The sequence below is a fragment of the Pseudorca crassidens genome, chromosome 1 (assembly GCF_039906515.1).
Source record: "Pseudorca crassidens isolate mPseCra1 chromosome 1, mPseCra1.hap1, whole genome shotgun sequence".
In the NCBI taxonomy this organism is placed as follows: domain Eukaryota; kingdom Metazoa; phylum Chordata; class Mammalia; order Artiodactyla; family Delphinidae; genus Pseudorca; species Pseudorca crassidens.
In genome coordinates, this window is record NC_090296.1 from 3,686,631 (window position 1) to 3,705,526 (window position 18,896).

Consider the following 18,896-nt stretch of genomic DNA (forward strand, 5'->3'; position numbering starts at 1 on the left):
CTTCTGCCGGGCACGGAGCCCGGCGCTTCGTGTGCCATGGCATTCGGCCTCGGCGGTCCGGCACGGGCGAGACGGAGTCCGGGAAAGGGAGGGAAATGGGCAATGAGACCCTGAGGCGAGGGAGAGTGGCCCAGGGGCTGCGTGAGCGGCGGCGGGAAGGCCGAGGGAGGGGCGCGGGGCCGGGCGGTGGGGCGGGCGGCGTCGCGGGCGGCGTCGCGGGACTCACCTCCCGCTGCAGCCCCTCCGGACTCTTCGGCCCGGCCGGGCCGGAGGAGGCGGGGATGAACTCCGAGCCGCGGGGACTGCCGGGAACCCGTTCCCTGGGCAACGGGGCCGGCACCGACGAGCGGCAGCTGGCTCCGCGGGCGGCTAGAGCGGCAGAGCCTCAGGAGGCGGTGGGCGGGACGGAAGTGACGTATAGGACTTCCGGCGTGCGTGGGCGGGGCTCCGGGTCTCTTTCCTGGGATCTCTGCAGCCAGCATGGAAGGTGCGTGAGAAGGGCAAGCTCCCCCAGGCAGGGAGGGTACCATTGTTATAGTTTGATCTTCGGGCTGAATGGCGGTCCGTCCCTTGCCCCAGCCCAGCCCGCTGGCCCCGATCAGGCTCTGCGGTCAGCCCGGGAGTCAGTTTTGCCGAGCCTCGATTTTTTCATGTGTAGAACGAGATGATGCAAAGGAGTGTTAGCAGATCCTGACACTCAAATTGTAATTGTCGTTATAAGTTAGCACCAGCGGAGCACTTTCCCTGAACTCCCCTCAGAATTCCCGGCTACAGAGCTTTCTGCTTGTAATAAAAGCTATCATTCAGCGAGCACTCACTGTGCGCCAAGTCGTGTTCTAAGTACTTTCAGTGGATCAGCTCGTTTGAGGCGCACAGCGATCCCATGAAGTAACGTCAACAGGTGGGGAGTCGAGGCTCGGAGGGGATAGGTAACGTAGTCACTATGCTACTGCCCTGCCCTGTGATTGATAGCTGATCTCTTTCCCAGCTAGACTGTGAGTTTCTTGAAGTCAGAATATTGGTTTTGGTTCCTAAATATGTGCTGGGTATGGGTCAGACACGATGAATCACACGTGGTCCTCGCCCGCAAGGAGCCCCTACTGGCGGAGGGAAACCCTTAGAAGATTATAGTACAGGTGGTAAGAGCTTTTCTTCCGTTTAACACATTCTAGTCAGCACCTACTACGTGCTGAGATTATGAGAGGGACCAAGACAGTCTTAGTTCCTACTCTGGTGGAACTTAACAGTCTATCAAGGAATGTACTAGACATTAAACATGCAAATACACTACACTGGTGAGTGTCATGAATGAAGCTGAATGAAGTACAGCGTGTTCCAGATATATAGTGCAGTGAGTCCTTACCCAACCTGTGGATCTAGGAGGACTTCTTTGTGGAAGTGACTTTCTAAAAACCTACATCAGATCATGTCACTTCCCAACTCAAAGCTTACTGTTTGCTTTCCATTGACTTGGAATAAATCCAAACTTATTATCTTGGACTATAAGTTTCTAGCTGTCTGACTGTCTCCTCTCTCTCCATTTCATTCTAGCCACACTGGTCTTGTTCTTTCTTCACACTCACCAAGCTCATTCTCACCTTAGGGCCTCTGCTGTTGACTTCTCATCATTCAGGTTTCAGCCTAAATGACAACGTCTCAGGGGTTCACGCTAACACAAGACCCTGTTTTATTTTGTGGCACTTATGATCTAAACTGACGATCATCTAATTGTCTGTTATCCACCTCATCTTTGGAAAGTAAGTTCAATGAAAATGGTCCTGGTCTATCTAATTTAGTCACTTCAGCCCCCACAGCTGGCATAATGTAGGCACTTGGCGAATATTGGTTAGTTGTATAAGTAAAGAGTGAATGAAAAATCAATATGATATTTAAAAGAGGAGCTCCTAGGTAACGTAAGGATGGGGGCTGGTTGTCAGGGGAACCAACCATGTGATTAGAGAGTTGGAACTTTCAGTCCCACCCCACCAAAGCCCCATCTCCAACAAGGCAAGAGAGGCTGGAGGTTAAATCAGTCACCAATGGTCAGTCATTTAATCAATCCTGCCCATGTAATGAAGCCTCCATAAAAAAACAAAAGCAAAGGGTTGTGAGAGCTTCCAGGTTGGTGAACAGGTGGAGACGCAGGGAGAGTGGCACTTGGAGAGAGCTTGTCAGCTCTGTACCCCTGCCCACGTACGTTACCCTATGCATCTCTTCCATCTGGCTCTTTCTAGTAATCTAGTAAGTAAAATGTTTTCCTGAGTTTTCTGTGAGCCACTCTAGCAAATTAATCAAACCCTAGGGAGGGGGGGTCTTTGGAACCTCCGACCTATAGCTGGTAGGTCAGGAGCACAGGTGACAACCTGGACTTGAGACAGGTGTCTAAAGTGGAGGCGGGGGAGGAGTCTTAACAGGACTGAGTCATTAACTTGTGGAATCTGATGCTGTCTCCAGATAGATAGCGTCAGAATTGAATTTACTGCTTGGTGGCAGTGGGAAAAACACGTTGGAGAGGCCCTTGTGGTAATACATCCTATGCTGGATACTTGCCATGTGCCAGGCCCTCACACCCTCACAGCTTTACACATATGTATATGTTTTATTTGGGGATTTTTTTGGCCGCGCTGTGTGGCGTGTGGGATCTTAGTTTCCCGACCAAGGATCGAACCCGCTCCCCCTGCAGTGGAAGCGTGGAGTCCTAACCACTGAACTGCCAAGGAACTCCTAGCTTCATATATATTATCTGATCTTCACATCAACTCTTTGTAGTAGATATATTTTATCCCCATTTTACAGATAGGCACTTTGAGGCTCTGAGAGGTTAACTAACTTAACCCAAGATTGTACAACTGGCAGTGACAGAGCTGGGATTCAAACCCAGTCATTCTGGTCTTCAGAGTCTAGACTCCAAACTATACTGCCATTGTGCGTCCTGGATTCCTTAAGGGGCCTCTCTCAGAATTTGGACCTTATCCTGTGGGCCATGAGACGCCTTTGAAGGATTCTGAGTAGAGAAGAAGAGAGGGCATAGGAGGGCTGGGAGGGCCCAAACAGCCTGAGTGGTCTGGGTGTTGCTTCCCACAGGAGCTGGGATCTGGGTGAATCCTGGGGTATGGGCAGCGTTAGCCCGAGGAAGGAAAGAGCTTTCTAGCAGAGAGAACTGCACATGCAAAGGACTTTTCAAGAGCTGCCAGTAGTTGACTTTAGCTAGAGATCGAGGGGCTTCAAGGTCGGGGTTGAGGTGAGTGTTGAGGCAGAGAAGTAGCCGGGTCCTGAAGGACTTTGGACCTCCTCCTGCATTCCTAGCGTGGAGATCATCACCGCATCTCCGGGGTTCAGCTTGTCAGTGTGTTGGAGTGGTGAGCTCTGGTGACCCACAAAGCTCTGAGCAAACGTCAGGTATCAAAGTTCCAGAGACTGGAGAACGGGCGCGGTAAGGCAGGGGCATCGGAGCCTCGCGGCGGAAAGTCACAGTTCCACCTCCTTCCCAACCTTTGAAAGTGGTCAGAGTGTTCGGGGTAAAACTTTGTGGAGCCGTTAAGCTTCGAGAGGATTTGTATATCTGGTGAGACCTAAAAACGTAAAAACAATTCTGTTTTGTCTTGTTGCAGCGACTTTCACATTCATCCACATGTCTTCATTAACACTACGTGTTTTGTTCAGTGGATGTAGTGTTGCCGATAGTTTTACGATTGCAAATTAGAACAGTTTGGGTTTTCCCCCCAACCGTGATCATGAATTTCATAATATTATGTTTCTTTTGCTCCCTATCAGCAAAGACTCTTGGAAGTGCAACGCCCAGAAAACCTGTCTTATCTGTCAGTGCAAGGAAAATTAAGGACAATGCAGCTGATTGGCATAATTTAATCCTGAAATGGGAAACCCTCAATGATGGAGGTTTTGCTACTGCAAATAATATTGCCAACCTGAAAATCAGTTTATTGTAAGTACCTACAAAGTGTGCTCTGTGTGCTTCACCCTTAATGATTGGGCAGAAATTTCATGGCAGTCTTTTAGAATGGGAAGGGTAGTCTCTAGGAACATGGATAAATTATATAAAGCGAAAAAGCAAGTGATAAAATAATGCATGCAACTATGAACTGTGTGTGTACATTTTAAATGCAAAATTATACTATAAATTGTCCATGGTTACATCTGTATATAAAATTATAAAAACGGATTAGAAGGATACAGACTCAATTCATGACACTGGTATCTTCTAGGAAGAAGTATCACTTCATAATGCTGCATTTTATTTCTGTGGTATTATGATTTATAGTAAAAAAAAATATATGTTTCGTCTTTGTCCCTTCCTGACACACGGCTCTTAAAACCCTTATAATTTCCTTAGGGACATGAGCAGTGGGAGAATCTTTAGTTAGGCTGAGATTTTTTCTTTTGTTCTCCAGTTCCTGGACTAGCTCCAGAGTGGTAAAGGGGAAAGGAGTCTCTTGTTACCATAACAAACCCCTTTCTACCACACCTGAGTTCGTGTTAATGAGGGGGCTTCTGGAAAACCCTAAGGAGGGAGGCAGTAACCACGTGACTAGAGTTGGCACTATCAGCCCCACCCCCTTACCTCACCTCTAGGGAGGTGAGAAGGGCTAGAAGTTGAATTAATCACCGATGGCCAATCATTTAATCAATCATGCCTTCATAACGAAGCCTCCGTAAAAACCTAAAAGGACGGGGGTTTGGAGAGCTTCTGGGTTGGGGAACCAGAACGCTTCCATGTGCCTGAAGGGAAATGTACCCCAGACTCCTCAGGGACAGGAGCTCCTTTGCTCAACCTTCCAGACCTTGCCTTGAGTACCTCTTGTCTACAGGTATATGAATAAAGGACACGAATAAAGGATATTGGTCTCCTTTAATATCCTCTGTAATAAACCAGTAGTCCAGAAAGTAAACTGTTTTCCTGAGTCCTGTGAGCTGGTCTAGCAAATTAATTGAACCCAAGGAGGGGGTCGTGGGAACTTCCAATTGACAGCTGGTCCGTCCTAAGCACAGGTAACAACCTGAACTTGTGATTGGTGTCTGAAGTTAAGACGGGGGCAGTCTTGTGGGACAGAGCCCTTAACCTGTGGGATCTGATGCTGTCTCTGATAGATAGCATCAGGATTGCATTACACTGTAAGACACCCAGCTGGTGTCTGGAGAACCTGAGAATTGCTTGGTGTGGAGAGGCGCCCCCCTCCCTTTGATGACCAGGTGTCGGAAGTAGAGAGGGGTATTCAGAGCAGAGGAGACACACAAGAGCATGTTTTCCCTTAGCAAGTTCTTCTAAAAAGACAAAGGAGTACAGATGGCCAACAAACACATGAAAGGATGCTCAACATCATCAATCATTAGAGAAATGCAAATCAAAACTACAATGAGATATCATCTCACACCGGTCAGAATGGCCATCATCAAAAAATCTAGAAACAATAAATGCTGGAGAAGGTGTGGAGAAAAGGGAACCCTCTTGCACTGTTGGCAGGAATGTAAATTGATACAGCCACTATGGAGAACAGTATGGAGGTTCCTTAAAAAACTACAAATAGAACTACCATACGACCCAGCAATCCCACTACTGGGCATATACCCTGAGAAAACCATAATTCAAAAAGAGTCATGTACCACAATGTTCACTGCAGCTCTATTTACAATAGCCAGGACATGGAAGCAACCTAAGTGTCCATCAACAGATGAATGGATAAAGAAGATGTGGCACATATATACAATGGAATATTACTCAGCCATAAAAAGAAACGAAATTGAGTTAATTGTAGTGAGGTGGATGGACCTAGAGACTCATACAGAGTGAAGTAAGTCAGAAAGAGAAAGACAAATACCGTATGCTAACACATACATGGAATCTAAGGGAAAAAAAATGTCATGAAGAGCCTAGGGGTAGGACGGGAATAAAGACACAGACCTACTAGAGCATGGACTTGAGGATATGGGGAGGGGGAAGGGTAAGCTGTGATAAAGTAAGAGAGTGGCATGGACATATATACACTACCAAACGTAGGGTGGATAGCTAGTGGGAAGCAGCTGCATGGCACAGGGAGATCAGCTAGGTGGTTTGTGACCACCTAGAGGGGTGGGATAGGGAGGGTGGGAGGGAGGGAGACGCAAGAGGGAAGAGATATGGGAACATATGTATATGTATAACTGATTCACTTTGTTGTAAAGCAGAAACTAACACACCATTGTAAAGCAATTACTCCAATAAAGATGTTAAAAAAAAAAGAAAGGGGTTATGGAAAAAAACTGTTGACAGTTGCCAATTCTAATTGGAAGATTTGCTTTACTGTTCTTGCACTTTCCTATATATATGTTTTTGGTTTTTTTAATCAGCTTTGCTTATGCAAGGCCTCAAAAAATTTAAGCAAGACTCAAGCTTGTTCCTACCCACGAGAATCTTTAGCAAAATGCGAAAGATTTATATGATCTGAAGAGAAGCATGAGTATGGATCTATATATGTGTAGTTTTAATTTCTCAAAGTTGTAATTATATATTTGTATATCTTTGTCTACTGGCCAGAGTCTAGAGTCTTAACTTTCTGGCCTGGGTCCCTGGCTCTTTCCAGTTCTTTCAAACATATCACACACGTTGGCCCTCTGCCGCCTTTTCCTGCTTAGCAAGTTCTATGAAACAGTTCTTACCTTACTGCATAAGATGCTCTCTGATATTTTCTATTCTAATGTTTAATTTTTTTCCTTAAATTTCTTTTTTTTTGGCCATGCTGCACGGCATGTGGGATCTTAGTTCCCCAACCAGGGATCCAACCCATGTCCCCTGCAGTGGAAGTGCAGAGTTTTAACCACTGAACCACCAGGGAAGTCCCTAATTTTGTTCCTTAATTGTTGATTGTGGCCCCGCTAGATTTATTTCAGGTGCTGTGGGTCACAGCCTTCCGTTTACAAAACGCATTCCTAGCTGGTGGACTCTGAGGAAATGATCCGTGTCTTACCCCCTTAGGATGCCACAGGGCTGGATTGAATTGACTTGTTCTAGGGCAGAATTGAGTAGCGGATGGACATATTCGTTGTATATGTAAATAACATGTAAATGTGATGACGTGAAACAACGCCAATGGAAAAAGTCGATGATGACCTAAGTACATGGATATTGAGTTTTCGAGGGTTCATCACAACGAAATGAAGCGAGCCTGTGGAGTGTATTTTGTTCCCACTCTTTTCCATCTTGTCCAGGAGCAAAGACACGATAGGATTAGAGAGCAGCAGCCTGGCTTCTGATGAAAATGCAGAAAAGGAGCACCCAGAATACAGCAGGGAGCTCGAGATGCTGTGCGAGGGGCTGCAGACCACCCTGGATGCTTTGGTAAGGTGCAGGGATCCTCGGGTGTCGCGTGTGCACAAGCACTGTGCAGCATTCCACGTGGTTGGTCGTGCTTTCCTTCACCAAGCTTTCGTTTTTCCTTCCTCAACCTCCTCCATTTGTCTCTCTCGCTCTACGTGTCCCATAAATCTTGTTTCCCAAGAGGCTGTCCTAGACCTTGGTTCTTTTGGTTCTGCATGTTGCCAGGGCAATTTCACCCACTCCCAGGCTCCACAGGAAGTGTGTCAGGCTTTGGGGACCCGGCAGGCACTCTCACCTCTACTCATCGACAGTACAGAGGCGAGTGGGTGCGGCTGTGTTCCCATAAAACTCTATTTATGGATGCTGAACTTTGCATTTCAGATAATTTTCACGTGTCACAAAATATTCTGCTTTTGATATTTTTTTTTCAACCACTTAAAAATGTAAAACCCATTCTTAGCTCAAGGGACACACAGAAATAGGCTTTGAGCTGCCTTGGGCCTGTGAGCCTTGATCTCGCACATAAGAGATGCTCTTATATGTTTGTTTAAAGTCTGGATGTCAGTACCCACCATGCTGGCCACCACATGTGCACGAAACACCTCATCTCAACCAGACACAGGGATAAGGTTTTGCACATCTTTGAACTAACTAACTAAAGCTTCCCACAAACATAGAAAGTCTGTATAGTTTAACCTTTCTTGATGGAAATGTTTCTAATGTTTTACATGCTTCCTTGCCTTTTTAAACAGAATATGTCAAATATAATTGTATTTCTTCAAGATACCACTTATTCAAAGTTAGGGTTCCACGTATTATGAGGCAGACGATAGGTTTAAGAGCTTTTCAGGAAAGAAGCACTGCCCTTTTAAACATCACATCCATTGTAAGATGTAATGGTTTCTGAAACATTAAAATGAGAAAAATAAATAGTGCATTGAGAACATTTTGGTGATTTAGCCTTTTGTTTGCTTGAAATGCAATATTGTCTTCAAGATATCTTGCCCTGTATGGGGCTATTTGTCTCCTCTAAATAAATGATTAGGTTTTTGTAGTTGTCCCGTCTGTTTTGTGATGCTGCCTGTGGGTTGTGCTGTGATAAGGAACACTTGCCCCCCCTGCCCAGGCTCTCCACCTGGTGCTCAGGCAGGAACAAGACAGGCCTGGGTCATCAGTCACTTTGTTTTAAGCCCCACTCACGGGAAGGCTGGAGGATAAGGTGTGTGAGCTTGGTGTTTTCTTTGTTTTATCTCCAGGTTCACAGCTGTGCCTCCAGTAGTTGAGTTCTAGACCTAGACTTCTGGACCAGTAGAGAATTAACACAGGCAGAGTAATCAATCGAAATTTCCAGAATGACCCAATTGAAAACTGACCACATGTATGTTTTTTCCCCAAATTAACCCATTTGATTATGGCAAGTGGTTTTGTTTGGACCAAGCATGGGCACACATATTGTTTGAAAGAGAAGAAACTGAATGGCTAAGTTCCTATATTGAAATATTTTATTTATTTATTTCCTGGTCACACTTAGCTTTTTTTAAAATTAATTAATTTATTTATTTTTGGCTGCTTTGGGTCTTTGTTGCTGCGCACAGGCTTTCTCTAGTTGCGGCGAGTGGGGGCTACTCTTCCTTGTGGTGCGTGGGCCTCTCATTGCAGTGGCTTCTCTTGTTGCAGAGCACGGGCTCTAGGCGCGTGGGCTTCAGTAGTTGTGGCTCGTGGGCTCTAGAGCGCAGGCTCAATAGTTGTGGCACATGGGCTTAGTTGCTCCATGGCATGTGGGATCTTTCTGGACCAGGGCTCGAACCCATGTCCCCTGCATTGGCAGGCAGATTCTTAACAACTGCGCCACCAGGGAAGTCCCACACTTAGCTTTTAATTGTCAGTTTTTGTTGTTGTTGTTTCACTGAAGTATAGTTGATTTCCAATGTTGTGTTTCTGGTGCACAGCAAAGTGATTCAGTTAGACATATAAATACATATTCTTTCTCATATCCTTTTCCATTATGGTTTGTTACGGGATATTGAATATAGTTCCCTGTGTATACTGAAATACTTTAAATAGCCAACAAAGTTAAACACACGATGCTGGGCTCGGTCATTTGTTGTTAGATGTGGCAACACTCCCACCAGAACCTCTTCATCCTTGACCTTCCATCTTCCTTTCTGGCATAAAACACTTCACAGAGGGCTTCCCCGGTGGCACAGTGGTTGAGAGTGTGCCTGCCGTTGCAGGGGACACGGGTTCGTGCCCCAGTCCGGGAGGATCCCACATGACGCGGAGCGGCTGGGCCCGTGAGCCATGGCCGCTGAGCCTGCGCGTCTGGAGCCTGTGCGTCCGGAGCCTGTGCTCTGCAACGGGAGAGGCCACAACAGTGAAAGGCCCGCGTACCGCAAAAAAAAAAAAAAAAATTTCACAGAATCCCCAAACTGGGTTAAAATGAGAAACACTTTTGACATATACTAATGTGACTTTTATAAAATGTGAAAACCCTGGGAAGGATTTTGTTTCTAAATGCCATTTGGCTTTCTTTAGTTCACAAGTCCTCATTTATAACTCTGTACCTATGCACACCTCGTTAGGGAAGAGCGCCTGCGCGGGACGAGGGGGAAGAGGTATTTTGCCTTCCATTTCAGGCATGTCAGGAATGACTGACTGGTTTTACTTGGCCATCCTTGGCTCTCCCCATTCTTAAGTGGCTGTCTGGTACCACGGGACCCCTTCCTCAGTCCCGCTGACCCGCACGGAGGAGGGACGGCCTGGGAGGATGTTAGGAGGTAGAGTCAAGGTCCAGAACATCCAGCCAGTGGCTTGATGGACTGAGCAGTAACAGGTGACACGTCCTGGCCCTGGTCCCTCTACCCACAGCACGGGTCCAGGGTGAGGGGGTGTGGCCTGGCAGGGCAGCTGAAAGTGGCTGCAAGGTTTTAGGTGACTGCGTGCCCATAGTGACCTGCGTTCCCAAGGTCTTCAGACAAAGCCTGGGCTGACCACGGGTGCTAGTTGTCAGGCCCCAAAGTTCTGCTCCAGTGAATTTATTCTATTTTAAAGTGGTTTGAGGGACTTCCCTGGCAGTCCAGTGGTTAAGACTCTGCACTTTCACTGCCGGGGGTCTGGGTTCGATCCCTGGTCAGGGAACTAAGATCCCGCAAGCCGTACAGCGCGGCCAAAATATAAAGTAAAATAAAGTGATTTGAGAATTAGTTCACATTCTTAGGTTCAAAACCAATGTTGATCCTTAAGGATACTGATATTATTTTTCCTATTTTCCTCCATCCTTTAGAGAGAATGGTTTCCCGAACTTGACTTTGTCTTGAATCTGAAATTGGTAGAGGGTGGAGGCACCCTTGTCCCTAAGTTGGACGAACATCTCGAGGCGTGGGCTGTTGGCTTTGGGAGGGGACGTGGAGCTGAGAGCGTGTCCAGCTGCTGTCACTTTAGGGCTGCACGTGCGTGAGACTTTGGTATCGTCATTGATGAATGAGCCCCAGAATGCGGCTGGCACCTCTGGCCCGGTGGTGTCAAGCCTCCAGGATCTTCTTGGCTCTCCTGACCTTTATCAGCTTTTCTTAGCATTAGGTGGAGCTGCTGCAGGACAGAGGAGAGAGCTCAGGATTGGGTGTCAAGAGACTTGGGGTCGGAAAGCGTGTTATCAAGTCCTGGCCTCGTGCTTCCCTAGCTCAGCAACCTAGAGAATTTTCCCACCTGTGGTACGGAAATGATGAGTCCTGCCTCTTGGGGTTGGGTCAAGTGACATATCGAACCTGGAAAGATTTGGGAAAAGGAGTCTAGTCCTTTAAAAATTAATGTTCGCTAAATTTAGTGCACGCCTCTTCAGATGTAATTGGAGGGTGGTTGAAGGACTAAGTGCAAGGAATTAAGATTTTGACGATTTATATATCTTTGCTTATACCCCCTGGGTACATAAAGCTAACTCCATACTTAGGACCTAGACTTGTGGTCTTAGTAGACCCATGCTACTGATATCTGGAATCTCTGTTACTTCACCCATTTGTTTTACTTAACAAACCCTTACGTAGCTCTGACCAGGTGCTCCACAAGTACTAACTTAGTCCCCCGACACCCCGTGGAAGCAGCCACTTTGTGCCGCAGCACAGAGCCTGGCGTACGCTGAGGCACCGTCCACGTCACGTCCTCACCACTTCCTTCCTGTGTGAAGTGTGTAGGGCTGCCTTTCGTTATTACCATTTTATAAACAAGGAAACAAGCCTCAAAGAGGTTTCAGTAAACTGGAAACAGAGCAGGACCCTGTGGGGCTCCTGGGCACGGAAGCCTTTCCGTCCCCCGTTTCTTGTTTGTAGACAAGACTCCAGCCTCCATGACCTTCCCTGAGTTCCAAAGGGCAGGTTCAGACAGTTGCTGAGCAAAGCAAGAGCAGCCAAGAAACCACCTGAGGCGAGATTAAAGGGACCCGAGAAGCTCATCAAGATTAGGAGAGGGGCTTCCCTGGTGGCGCAGTGGTTGAGAGTCCGCCTGCCAATGCAGGGGACGTGGGTTCATGCCCTGGTCCGGGAAAATCCCACATGCCGCGGAGCGGCTGGGCCCGTGAGCCATGGCCACTGAGCCTGCGCGTCCGGAGCCTGTGCTCCGCAACAGGAGAGGCCACAACAGTGAGAGGCCCGCGTACCGGAGGGAAAAAAAAAAAAAGATTAGGAGAGGACCATTGGTGAGACCAGATTAAAGGAGTGCAGGCCCCACACACACTCGAATCTTATCAGCAACCCCACCCTTGAACTGTTGCTATAAAACCCCTCATCAGATCCTCCCGGGTTGGGGACACATAGTTTTTCAGGGCAGGAGCCCGCTGTGTCCCCCTTTGCCTGGCAAAGCAATAAAGCTATTCTTTTCTGCTTCACCCAAAACTCTGTCTCCAAGATTTGACTCGACACTGGTGCACAGAGGCCGAGCTTTTGGCATTAAACTCAAAGGCAGTTCATAAGAGTCAGAAATGAGGGACTTCCCTGGTTGGTGCAGTGGTTAAGAATCCGCCTGCCAAGGCAGGGGACACGGGTTTGATCCCTGGTGTCCAGGAAGATCCCACATGCCACGGAGCAACTAAGCCCGTGAGCCACAACTACTGAGCCTGCGCTGTAGAGCCCGCGAGCCACAACTACAGAGCCGGTGCACCTAGAGCCCGTGCTCCACAACAAGAGAAGCAACTGCAATGAGCAGTCCGCGCACGGCAATGAAGAGTAGCCCCCACGCGCAGCCACGAAGACCCAGTGCAGCCAAAGATTAATTAATTAATTAATTTTTTAAAAAAGAGTCAGAAATGAGCTCATTTAATGCCCCTTCTCCTCTCATTCCATAAAAGCGAGAGCCTGCCTTGCCACCCCTCCAGGTCTTTGGTGCTAAAAAATTAGTGATGTTCGGAAAACTTAATGAAGCGGGACCCAGCAAGCTTCCTCTTCTCCAGCACTGGAGATGTGGGCTTTATTACTGAAGTCCTCCAAATTAGTGAAATCGTAGCAACTGTCAGTCTCCTTCTCCCTGGAAATTTGCTGCACATGGAGTTAATGTTGTTGATCACTGGACTTACAATCTCAGCAGACTTACACTTCTTAGCTTTGAAATCTTAGAGTTATTGAATCTAAGAGAGGATTTCAAATAATAATCTCATATTCTAAATTAATATCTTTTCAGACCAAAATACAGATGAAAATGGAAAAGCTGTCTTCCACTACCAAGGGGATTTGTGAACTAGAAGATTACCATTATGGGGAGGAGAGAAAACGGCCCCCCCTGTTCCACACGTGGCCCACAGCCTACTTTTGTAAGTAGTTCTTCCTGCGTTGATTTTCAAGGGTAGGTTAGGAGAGCATTTGGTGTCATTTAGATCTGGCCCTCTAAGAAGCTGACAGGCTTTGAAATTCAATTGAAGAGGATCCATTGGGAAGGAAGGAGATGAGGACATCCTAGAGGAGTGTTTCTTCTTGCCTTTAATTACCCGCTAATCAGCAAAGAATATTAACTGTAATTAGAGACCCATGAAGCAAGTTGCCATTATTAGCCCTTTGAGGCCAACGGGTAGAATGCACTCTGCCTCCTCTGTAGAGGCAGAAATCGCGTTTTTGTTTTTCAAGAAGGGTGGGTTTTGCTTTGTTTTATTTAAAAAGTACATGGCGGGGGGGTGGGGGTCACTTCAGCCCACCCCATGGAAGAGGACCGCTGGGAAAACAAACTCCATTACATAACTAAGCTGTGAGGTAAGGGCTGTGTTTTTGCTTTATTAGTTTAAAAGAAGGACTAAGCTATTTGATGTTGCTTTGAGGCTTAAATAAGGGAGAAAATCACCTCACGTAACGTGTTTATTGAACATTGTCAGTTTGAGGTCAATCTGCTATGTATAATGATTGCCAGTTCCTAAGAGTCGAGTGGAAAGGTAACAGGTACTTTTTAATTTCATGACACTTATTTACCATGTTATCTGATTCTAATCTGCACTGGCTGGAGCCCTTCTTCCTCTTGTGCTGTCGCTGACTCTAGCTTTTAAGGAGGAGCTTTGCAAAGTCCCTGGCTGTCCAGTGGTTAAGACTCAGTGCTTTCACTTCAGAGGGTGCGGGTTCCATCCCTGGTCTGGGAATTAAGGTCCCGCAAGCTGTGCGGTGTGGCCAAAAAAAAAAGTGGCAGGTCGTCCCTAGTCAAGGGTACCCCCTTGAATGCCACTGTTCAAGGACGGCTCGCGTTCCTTTCAGACGAGGTCTCCCGCAAGCTCTCTGACATGTACGGCCGGGAGCTCCGCCTGAAGCGCACCGTCGTGGAGCACCTGGCGCACACGGCCGACCGTGACCTGGCCCTGAGCTACCTGTCCATGTGGCTGCACCAGCCCTACGTGGAGGGCGACAGCAGGCTGCTTCTGGAAAGCATGCTGCTTGAAACCGGGCACCGAGCGCTGTGACCTCCCAGTGCGGCTCCGCGCTCCTCCGGGCTCTGGACCTCAGCTTCTGCAGCTCCCACGGCGGACGGTCTTTCGGGTGGGCCCTGTGCCGCACCCTGATCACGCCCCTGCCGCACCCCGGGATCACGGCCCCTGCCTTACGCCGGGGTCACGGCCCCTGCCGCACCCCGGGATCACGGCCCCTGCCACACCCCGGGATCACGGCCCCTGCCTCACCCCAATCACGGCCCCTGCCTTATGCCGGGGTCACGGCCCCTGCCGCACCCCGGGATCACGCCCCTGCCTCACCCCAATCACGGCCCCTGCCGCACCCCGGGATCACGCCCCTGCCACACCCCGGGATCATGGCCCCTGCCTCACCCCAATCACGGCCCCTGCCTTATGCCGGGGTCACGGCCCCTGCCGCACCCCGGGATCACGGCCCCTGCCGCACCCCGGGATCACGGCCCCTGCCTTACGCCAGGGTCACGGCCCCTGCCGCACCCCGGGATCACGCCCCTGCCGCACCCCGGGATCATGGCCCCTGCCTCACCCCAATCACGGCCCCTGCTGCACCCCGGGGTCACGGCCCCTGTCGCAACCTGGGATCTCACCTGTGCTCTGGCTCAGCCACCCACTGACCTTAGGATCTTCCAGACCTGATCATTTCACCAGCTCTCTGCGGTTATCGCTGCTGCCTGCCGTCCACCACTCAGCGTCATCTGCACCTACTGTGAATTTGTCACTATGAAGACTTCTGCCCGAAATAAATGAATTCCTCAACAGAATGACTAAGTGATCTTGTTTTTGTAAATTAGGTGTATTTTACATAGATTACATTTACTTAGAAAATCCCTGGTTTAATATTTTTGCGTATTGTTTAAACTGTGGGACCGTATTAGTTTTGTAATCACAACTAACCTTTAAAGTACCGTAGAGTCACTGAGCAAAGACCAGCATCATGGAAATGAAAACTGGCTACCAAAACATTACCCCTATTTTTGTACTGAGGCTGCGACAGGCCAAGTGAAGTGTCTTCCATGTCATTCTCTGGGCATAAATCCTATAGTTTGGCAATATTTGCAACCAGATATCCAGGGTCAGTCCTGCCATTGCTCCCCAGAAACAGAAATCTAAGAAACTTCATGCTGTGTGATACAGGTTGTAGCCTCATGAAACTGAACTTCTAGCATCCCAGGCAAAGAAAGAAAATACTCCCAAAATAAAAGACTTTATATATGATGGGAATGTATTTTGAGCGAAAGGATATCTCACTGTGTAAGTTGGCATAGCCAAAGCATTTAAAGGCAACATGTCTTAGAATTTCTCTTTCCTTTGCAGTATTTATTAAAATCTAACCATCAGAAAAGCAGCCTGTCAGATGTCCTGCTGTCTGGAAACCGCCTGGTCAGCATTCGGCAAAAGTGGCACCCTGCCCCCTGCGTCCTACGGCTTAGACAGCAGGCTGCAGTCCTGAGCCAGACAGGCAGGACGGGGCCCTCCGAGGCACGAGGTCAGTTTTATGTTTGGGGTGGGGTGTGGTTACTTAAAGAACAAATGCTCTTCAGAGGAGACCCTGAAGAATTTCTAGCCCTTTCTAGGACATTTCCTGTGTTCGTGATGCCTCGTCCTCGGACACCCAGGTTGCCCAGAAGAACTAATGGAAACGATCAGTGCTGCTGATGCCAAAACCCCACCTCTGTGCACTAGCACTGAACTGAATCTCAGAGACAGAGTTTGGGGTGAAGAAGAAAAGAATAGCTTTATTGCTTTGCCAGGCAAAGGGGGCAACAGCGGGCTAATGCCCTCAAAACTGTGTGTCCCAACCTGGGGTGGGCTGCTGGTAAGGATGAGAGTGTGTGCAGGCCCCCGTTCCTTCAGTCCAAGTATCTGGCATCCTCGAGCTGTGGCCTCTCTGGAATAAAGTGCTTCGTCAGGTAGTTAACGTCTTCTATTTGTTGGGGGTTTTAGCTCTGCAGAAGAGCTCCAAGGTATTGTTCTGTGTATCCCTTGAGGAGGAACCAGGACCCTGCCCTAAGGCTGCACTATTGTTTCTTGACTACTCCTCTTGTCTCTGCATCCCCTCCGTTCGGCTGTTTGAACCTGCCCTTTGGAACTCGGGGAAGGCCATGGAAGCTGAATGAAACCAATCTCCTACAAACAAGAAATGGGTGACATGGAAGGACTTGTGCCCAGGAGTCCCACAGGGTCCTGCTCCGTTTCACTGCAAAGGACAAACAAGTGAATGAGCCAGGTGTCCAGTGGCATTAGCCCAGGGGTCCCTCACACAGCAGAAGAGGCATCAGATTGATGGAAGAGCTCTCGGCTGTTGAGTTTGCTGAGTTCCAAAGTCATTACACAACTATAGGACAATTTCTATCTGAAAGGAACAATGAAGCCATTGGAGAACCCATATTAGACTTCTAAGCATAGTGGATTGATCACCAGATATCTCCTCTGCCTCTGGAAATCTTGCGAAATAGACAGTAAAGAAATATTAACAGGTAGAAGCCACAAAAACAGAACTGGGATGGGGAAGCAGTTCAAGATGAATTCACGATAAGTACATTTAATGAAAACTAAAAAAAAAATTCCCTCCCTCTCTCTTTCCAGGAAACACAAAAGCTTAGACAAACCATGAAAGGAATCACAAGGTACCGAACACAGCACAGCTGTGAACAACAGTGATAATGTGACCTCTGTTGATCAACCACTCACGCCATTCACCAAATATTCCCAGACTCCTGCCTTCCCGGCCCATGGAAAGCCTGCACTTCAGTGCCCTTGGGCTTGGGTGAGACCATGTGGCCACCGAAGTGCCTCTCGTGGTGGGTCTAACCTCCCCCGAAGCTCTCTCCCTCTGGTGGCGTCACCAGCAGTGCTTGAGATGTGGCTGCCCCTGCTGGGTCCCCTGCGACCTCTGAGTGACATGACTTGTGAGCAGGAGACGCACACCCCTTTGTTGTTTTATCAGAGCTGCTACTACCACCTCTCCAGACTGACCCGAAGCAATTTTAACCACTCTAGGGGGAGGCGATTGGCGGGTCCTCCTTTGGTGTTGATTCTCTGCTTCATTTAAGTGTTACCTGGCTATGGCTACCAGTTTAGGAGGAGGTTTCAGAGCCTTTTTTGCAGCAAGGTGTGGCCAAGGACCAACGAGATGTGAGCAGAGGCCTTGTGTGCATCTCCCAGATCGCCACCCTCACAGGCTCCTCTCTCCGGGGGATGGAGCAGACACACGGGGCAGCAAGCCTTCTGAGACCTCTGGGAAGAGGGCCACCCTAGGTGCGGAAGCGACCTGGGTCTGGACCACCTCTGGAGCAGAGCCACTCAACTTCCTGAATGCCCACCGGCTCACATTTTTACTTGAGAGGTGCTGTGCTCTGGATGTGTCCCCCCAGGTTCGCGTGTTGAAGTCCTAACCCCCACGCTCCAGGCCCCCAGGACTGGACCCCCAGTGGTTTCGCGCGGCTCTGGGTTCCTGAGAAGTGCCCGGGTCCACAGGATGTGCTGAAACCAAGCGGGGCCCTGTGGGGCTCCTGGGCATGGAGGCCTTCTTGTCCCCCGTTTCTTGTAGGCAAGACTGCAGCCTCCGTGACCTCCCCTGAGTGCCAAAGGGCAGGTTTGAACAGCTGCTAATCAAGGGAGGAGCGGCCAAGGCTAGGAGGCGAGATCACAGGGACCCGAGAAGCTCAGCAAGGCCTCGAGAAGCTCATCAAGGCTAGGAGGGCCGCGCCTGAGACCCCGCGGCCCCTCATCTTGTCAGCAACCCTGCCCTTGGGAGGTATTGTTATAAAACTCCTTATCAGATCCTCCCGGGCTGGGACACATAGTTTTTCCAAGGCAGGAGCCCACTGTGTCCCCCTTTGTCTGGCAGAGTAATAAAGCTGTCCTTTTCTACTTCACCCAAAACTCTGTCTCTGAGATTCGACTGGTCACCAGTGTACAGAGAAGCTGAGCTCTCGGCATCAATGCCATGGCCTGACCCTCGAGCCCGACTCTCCTGAGCAGCTGTGGTTTACTCATTCCATCCTGCAGGGACGCCCACCCTTCTGGTCCTGTTGGACCCGCTTTGATATCAAGTTAGAGGACAGGAAGACGCCCCCAGTCACTTGAGAGGGCTGTAGGCAATGTGGCCCCCCAAGAATAAGGCCTGCCCCTCCACAGCGGGCCTGACGGGAGCACAGCACCAGGGGGTGCAGCCCACAACCCGTAGCTCTGCCTGCCCGGGGCCTCTGCGGACAGTCTCTGCCAGCGGAGGCAGAGGACAGCTGTGCCCTCTTGATGCTGTCAGCTGTGTGTGGGCAAAGGGCCCTCCCTTTCTCCCCTTGTAATAGAGCCAAGGAAAACATTCCAAAAAGAGAGAGATCTTGATAAGTGACTTTACACGTGGGACATCAAAGGACTGGGGGTCCCATCCCTATGCCTCACTTTCCTCATCCATAAAGTGTCAGTAGAAACAACTTTCTTTCCTACTTCCCAATAAAATGCTGCCCAGATGGCAAGCTTACATATTTATTTTTTTATTGAGCCCAAAAGAAGCTTCTAGTATGGACCAAGTCTGGTGAAAGAGCAGCATATCACCGAAGAGAAAGGGGGCGTAGTTTTTTGGAACTGGGGAGCAGGGGAGATTCAAGAAACAGTGTACTGGTATTAACTGCAATAGTGGTCAAAAGCTCCTACCAGTTA

The 18,896-nt window shown here is 48.8% G+C and overlaps 2 protein-coding genes, 1 long non-coding RNA gene and 1 other non-coding gene across 8 annotated transcripts in view; 2 read left to right on the top strand and 2 right to left on the bottom strand.

Annotated features, from left to right (window-relative positions):
• Positions 1–383, bottom strand: part of TECPR2 (tectonin beta-propeller repeat containing 2) — a 95,997-nt gene extending 95,614 nt beyond the window's left edge. For all 5 annotated transcript variants that reach the window (XM_067724684.1, XM_067724451.1, XM_067724741.1 and 2 more), the window contains exon 1: positions 227–383. The gene's annotated coding sequence lies outside the window, so the exon portion shown is untranslated. The remainder of the gene's footprint in view (positions 1–226) is intronic.
• Positions 375–14,995, top strand: CINP (cyclin dependent kinase 2 interacting protein). The gene is made up of 5 exons (XM_067725005.1): positions 375–487; positions 3,775–3,943; positions 7,201–7,330; positions 12,974–13,103; positions 14,026–14,995. The coding sequence occupies exons 1-5, from the start codon at positions 481–483 to the stop codon at positions 14,226–14,228; spliced, it is 639 nt and encodes a 212-aa protein (XP_067581106.1). The 5' UTR covers positions 375–480; the 3' UTR covers positions 14,229–14,995.
• On the bottom strand, positions 6,341–6,456 carry LOC137207919 (U5 spliceosomal RNA). The gene has a single exon (XR_010935371.1). It is a non-coding gene; the product is annotated as a U5 spliceosomal RNA (small nuclear RNA).
• A 566-nt stretch (positions 14,996–15,561) lies between the features above and the next one.
• LOC137218379 (uncharacterized) lies at positions 15,562–18,829 on the top strand. The gene is made up of 3 exons (XR_010940685.1): positions 15,562–15,720; positions 15,809–16,711; positions 16,821–18,829. It is a non-coding gene; the product is annotated as an uncharacterized lncRNA (long non-coding RNA).
• Positions 18,830–18,896: the final 67 nt, after the last annotated feature.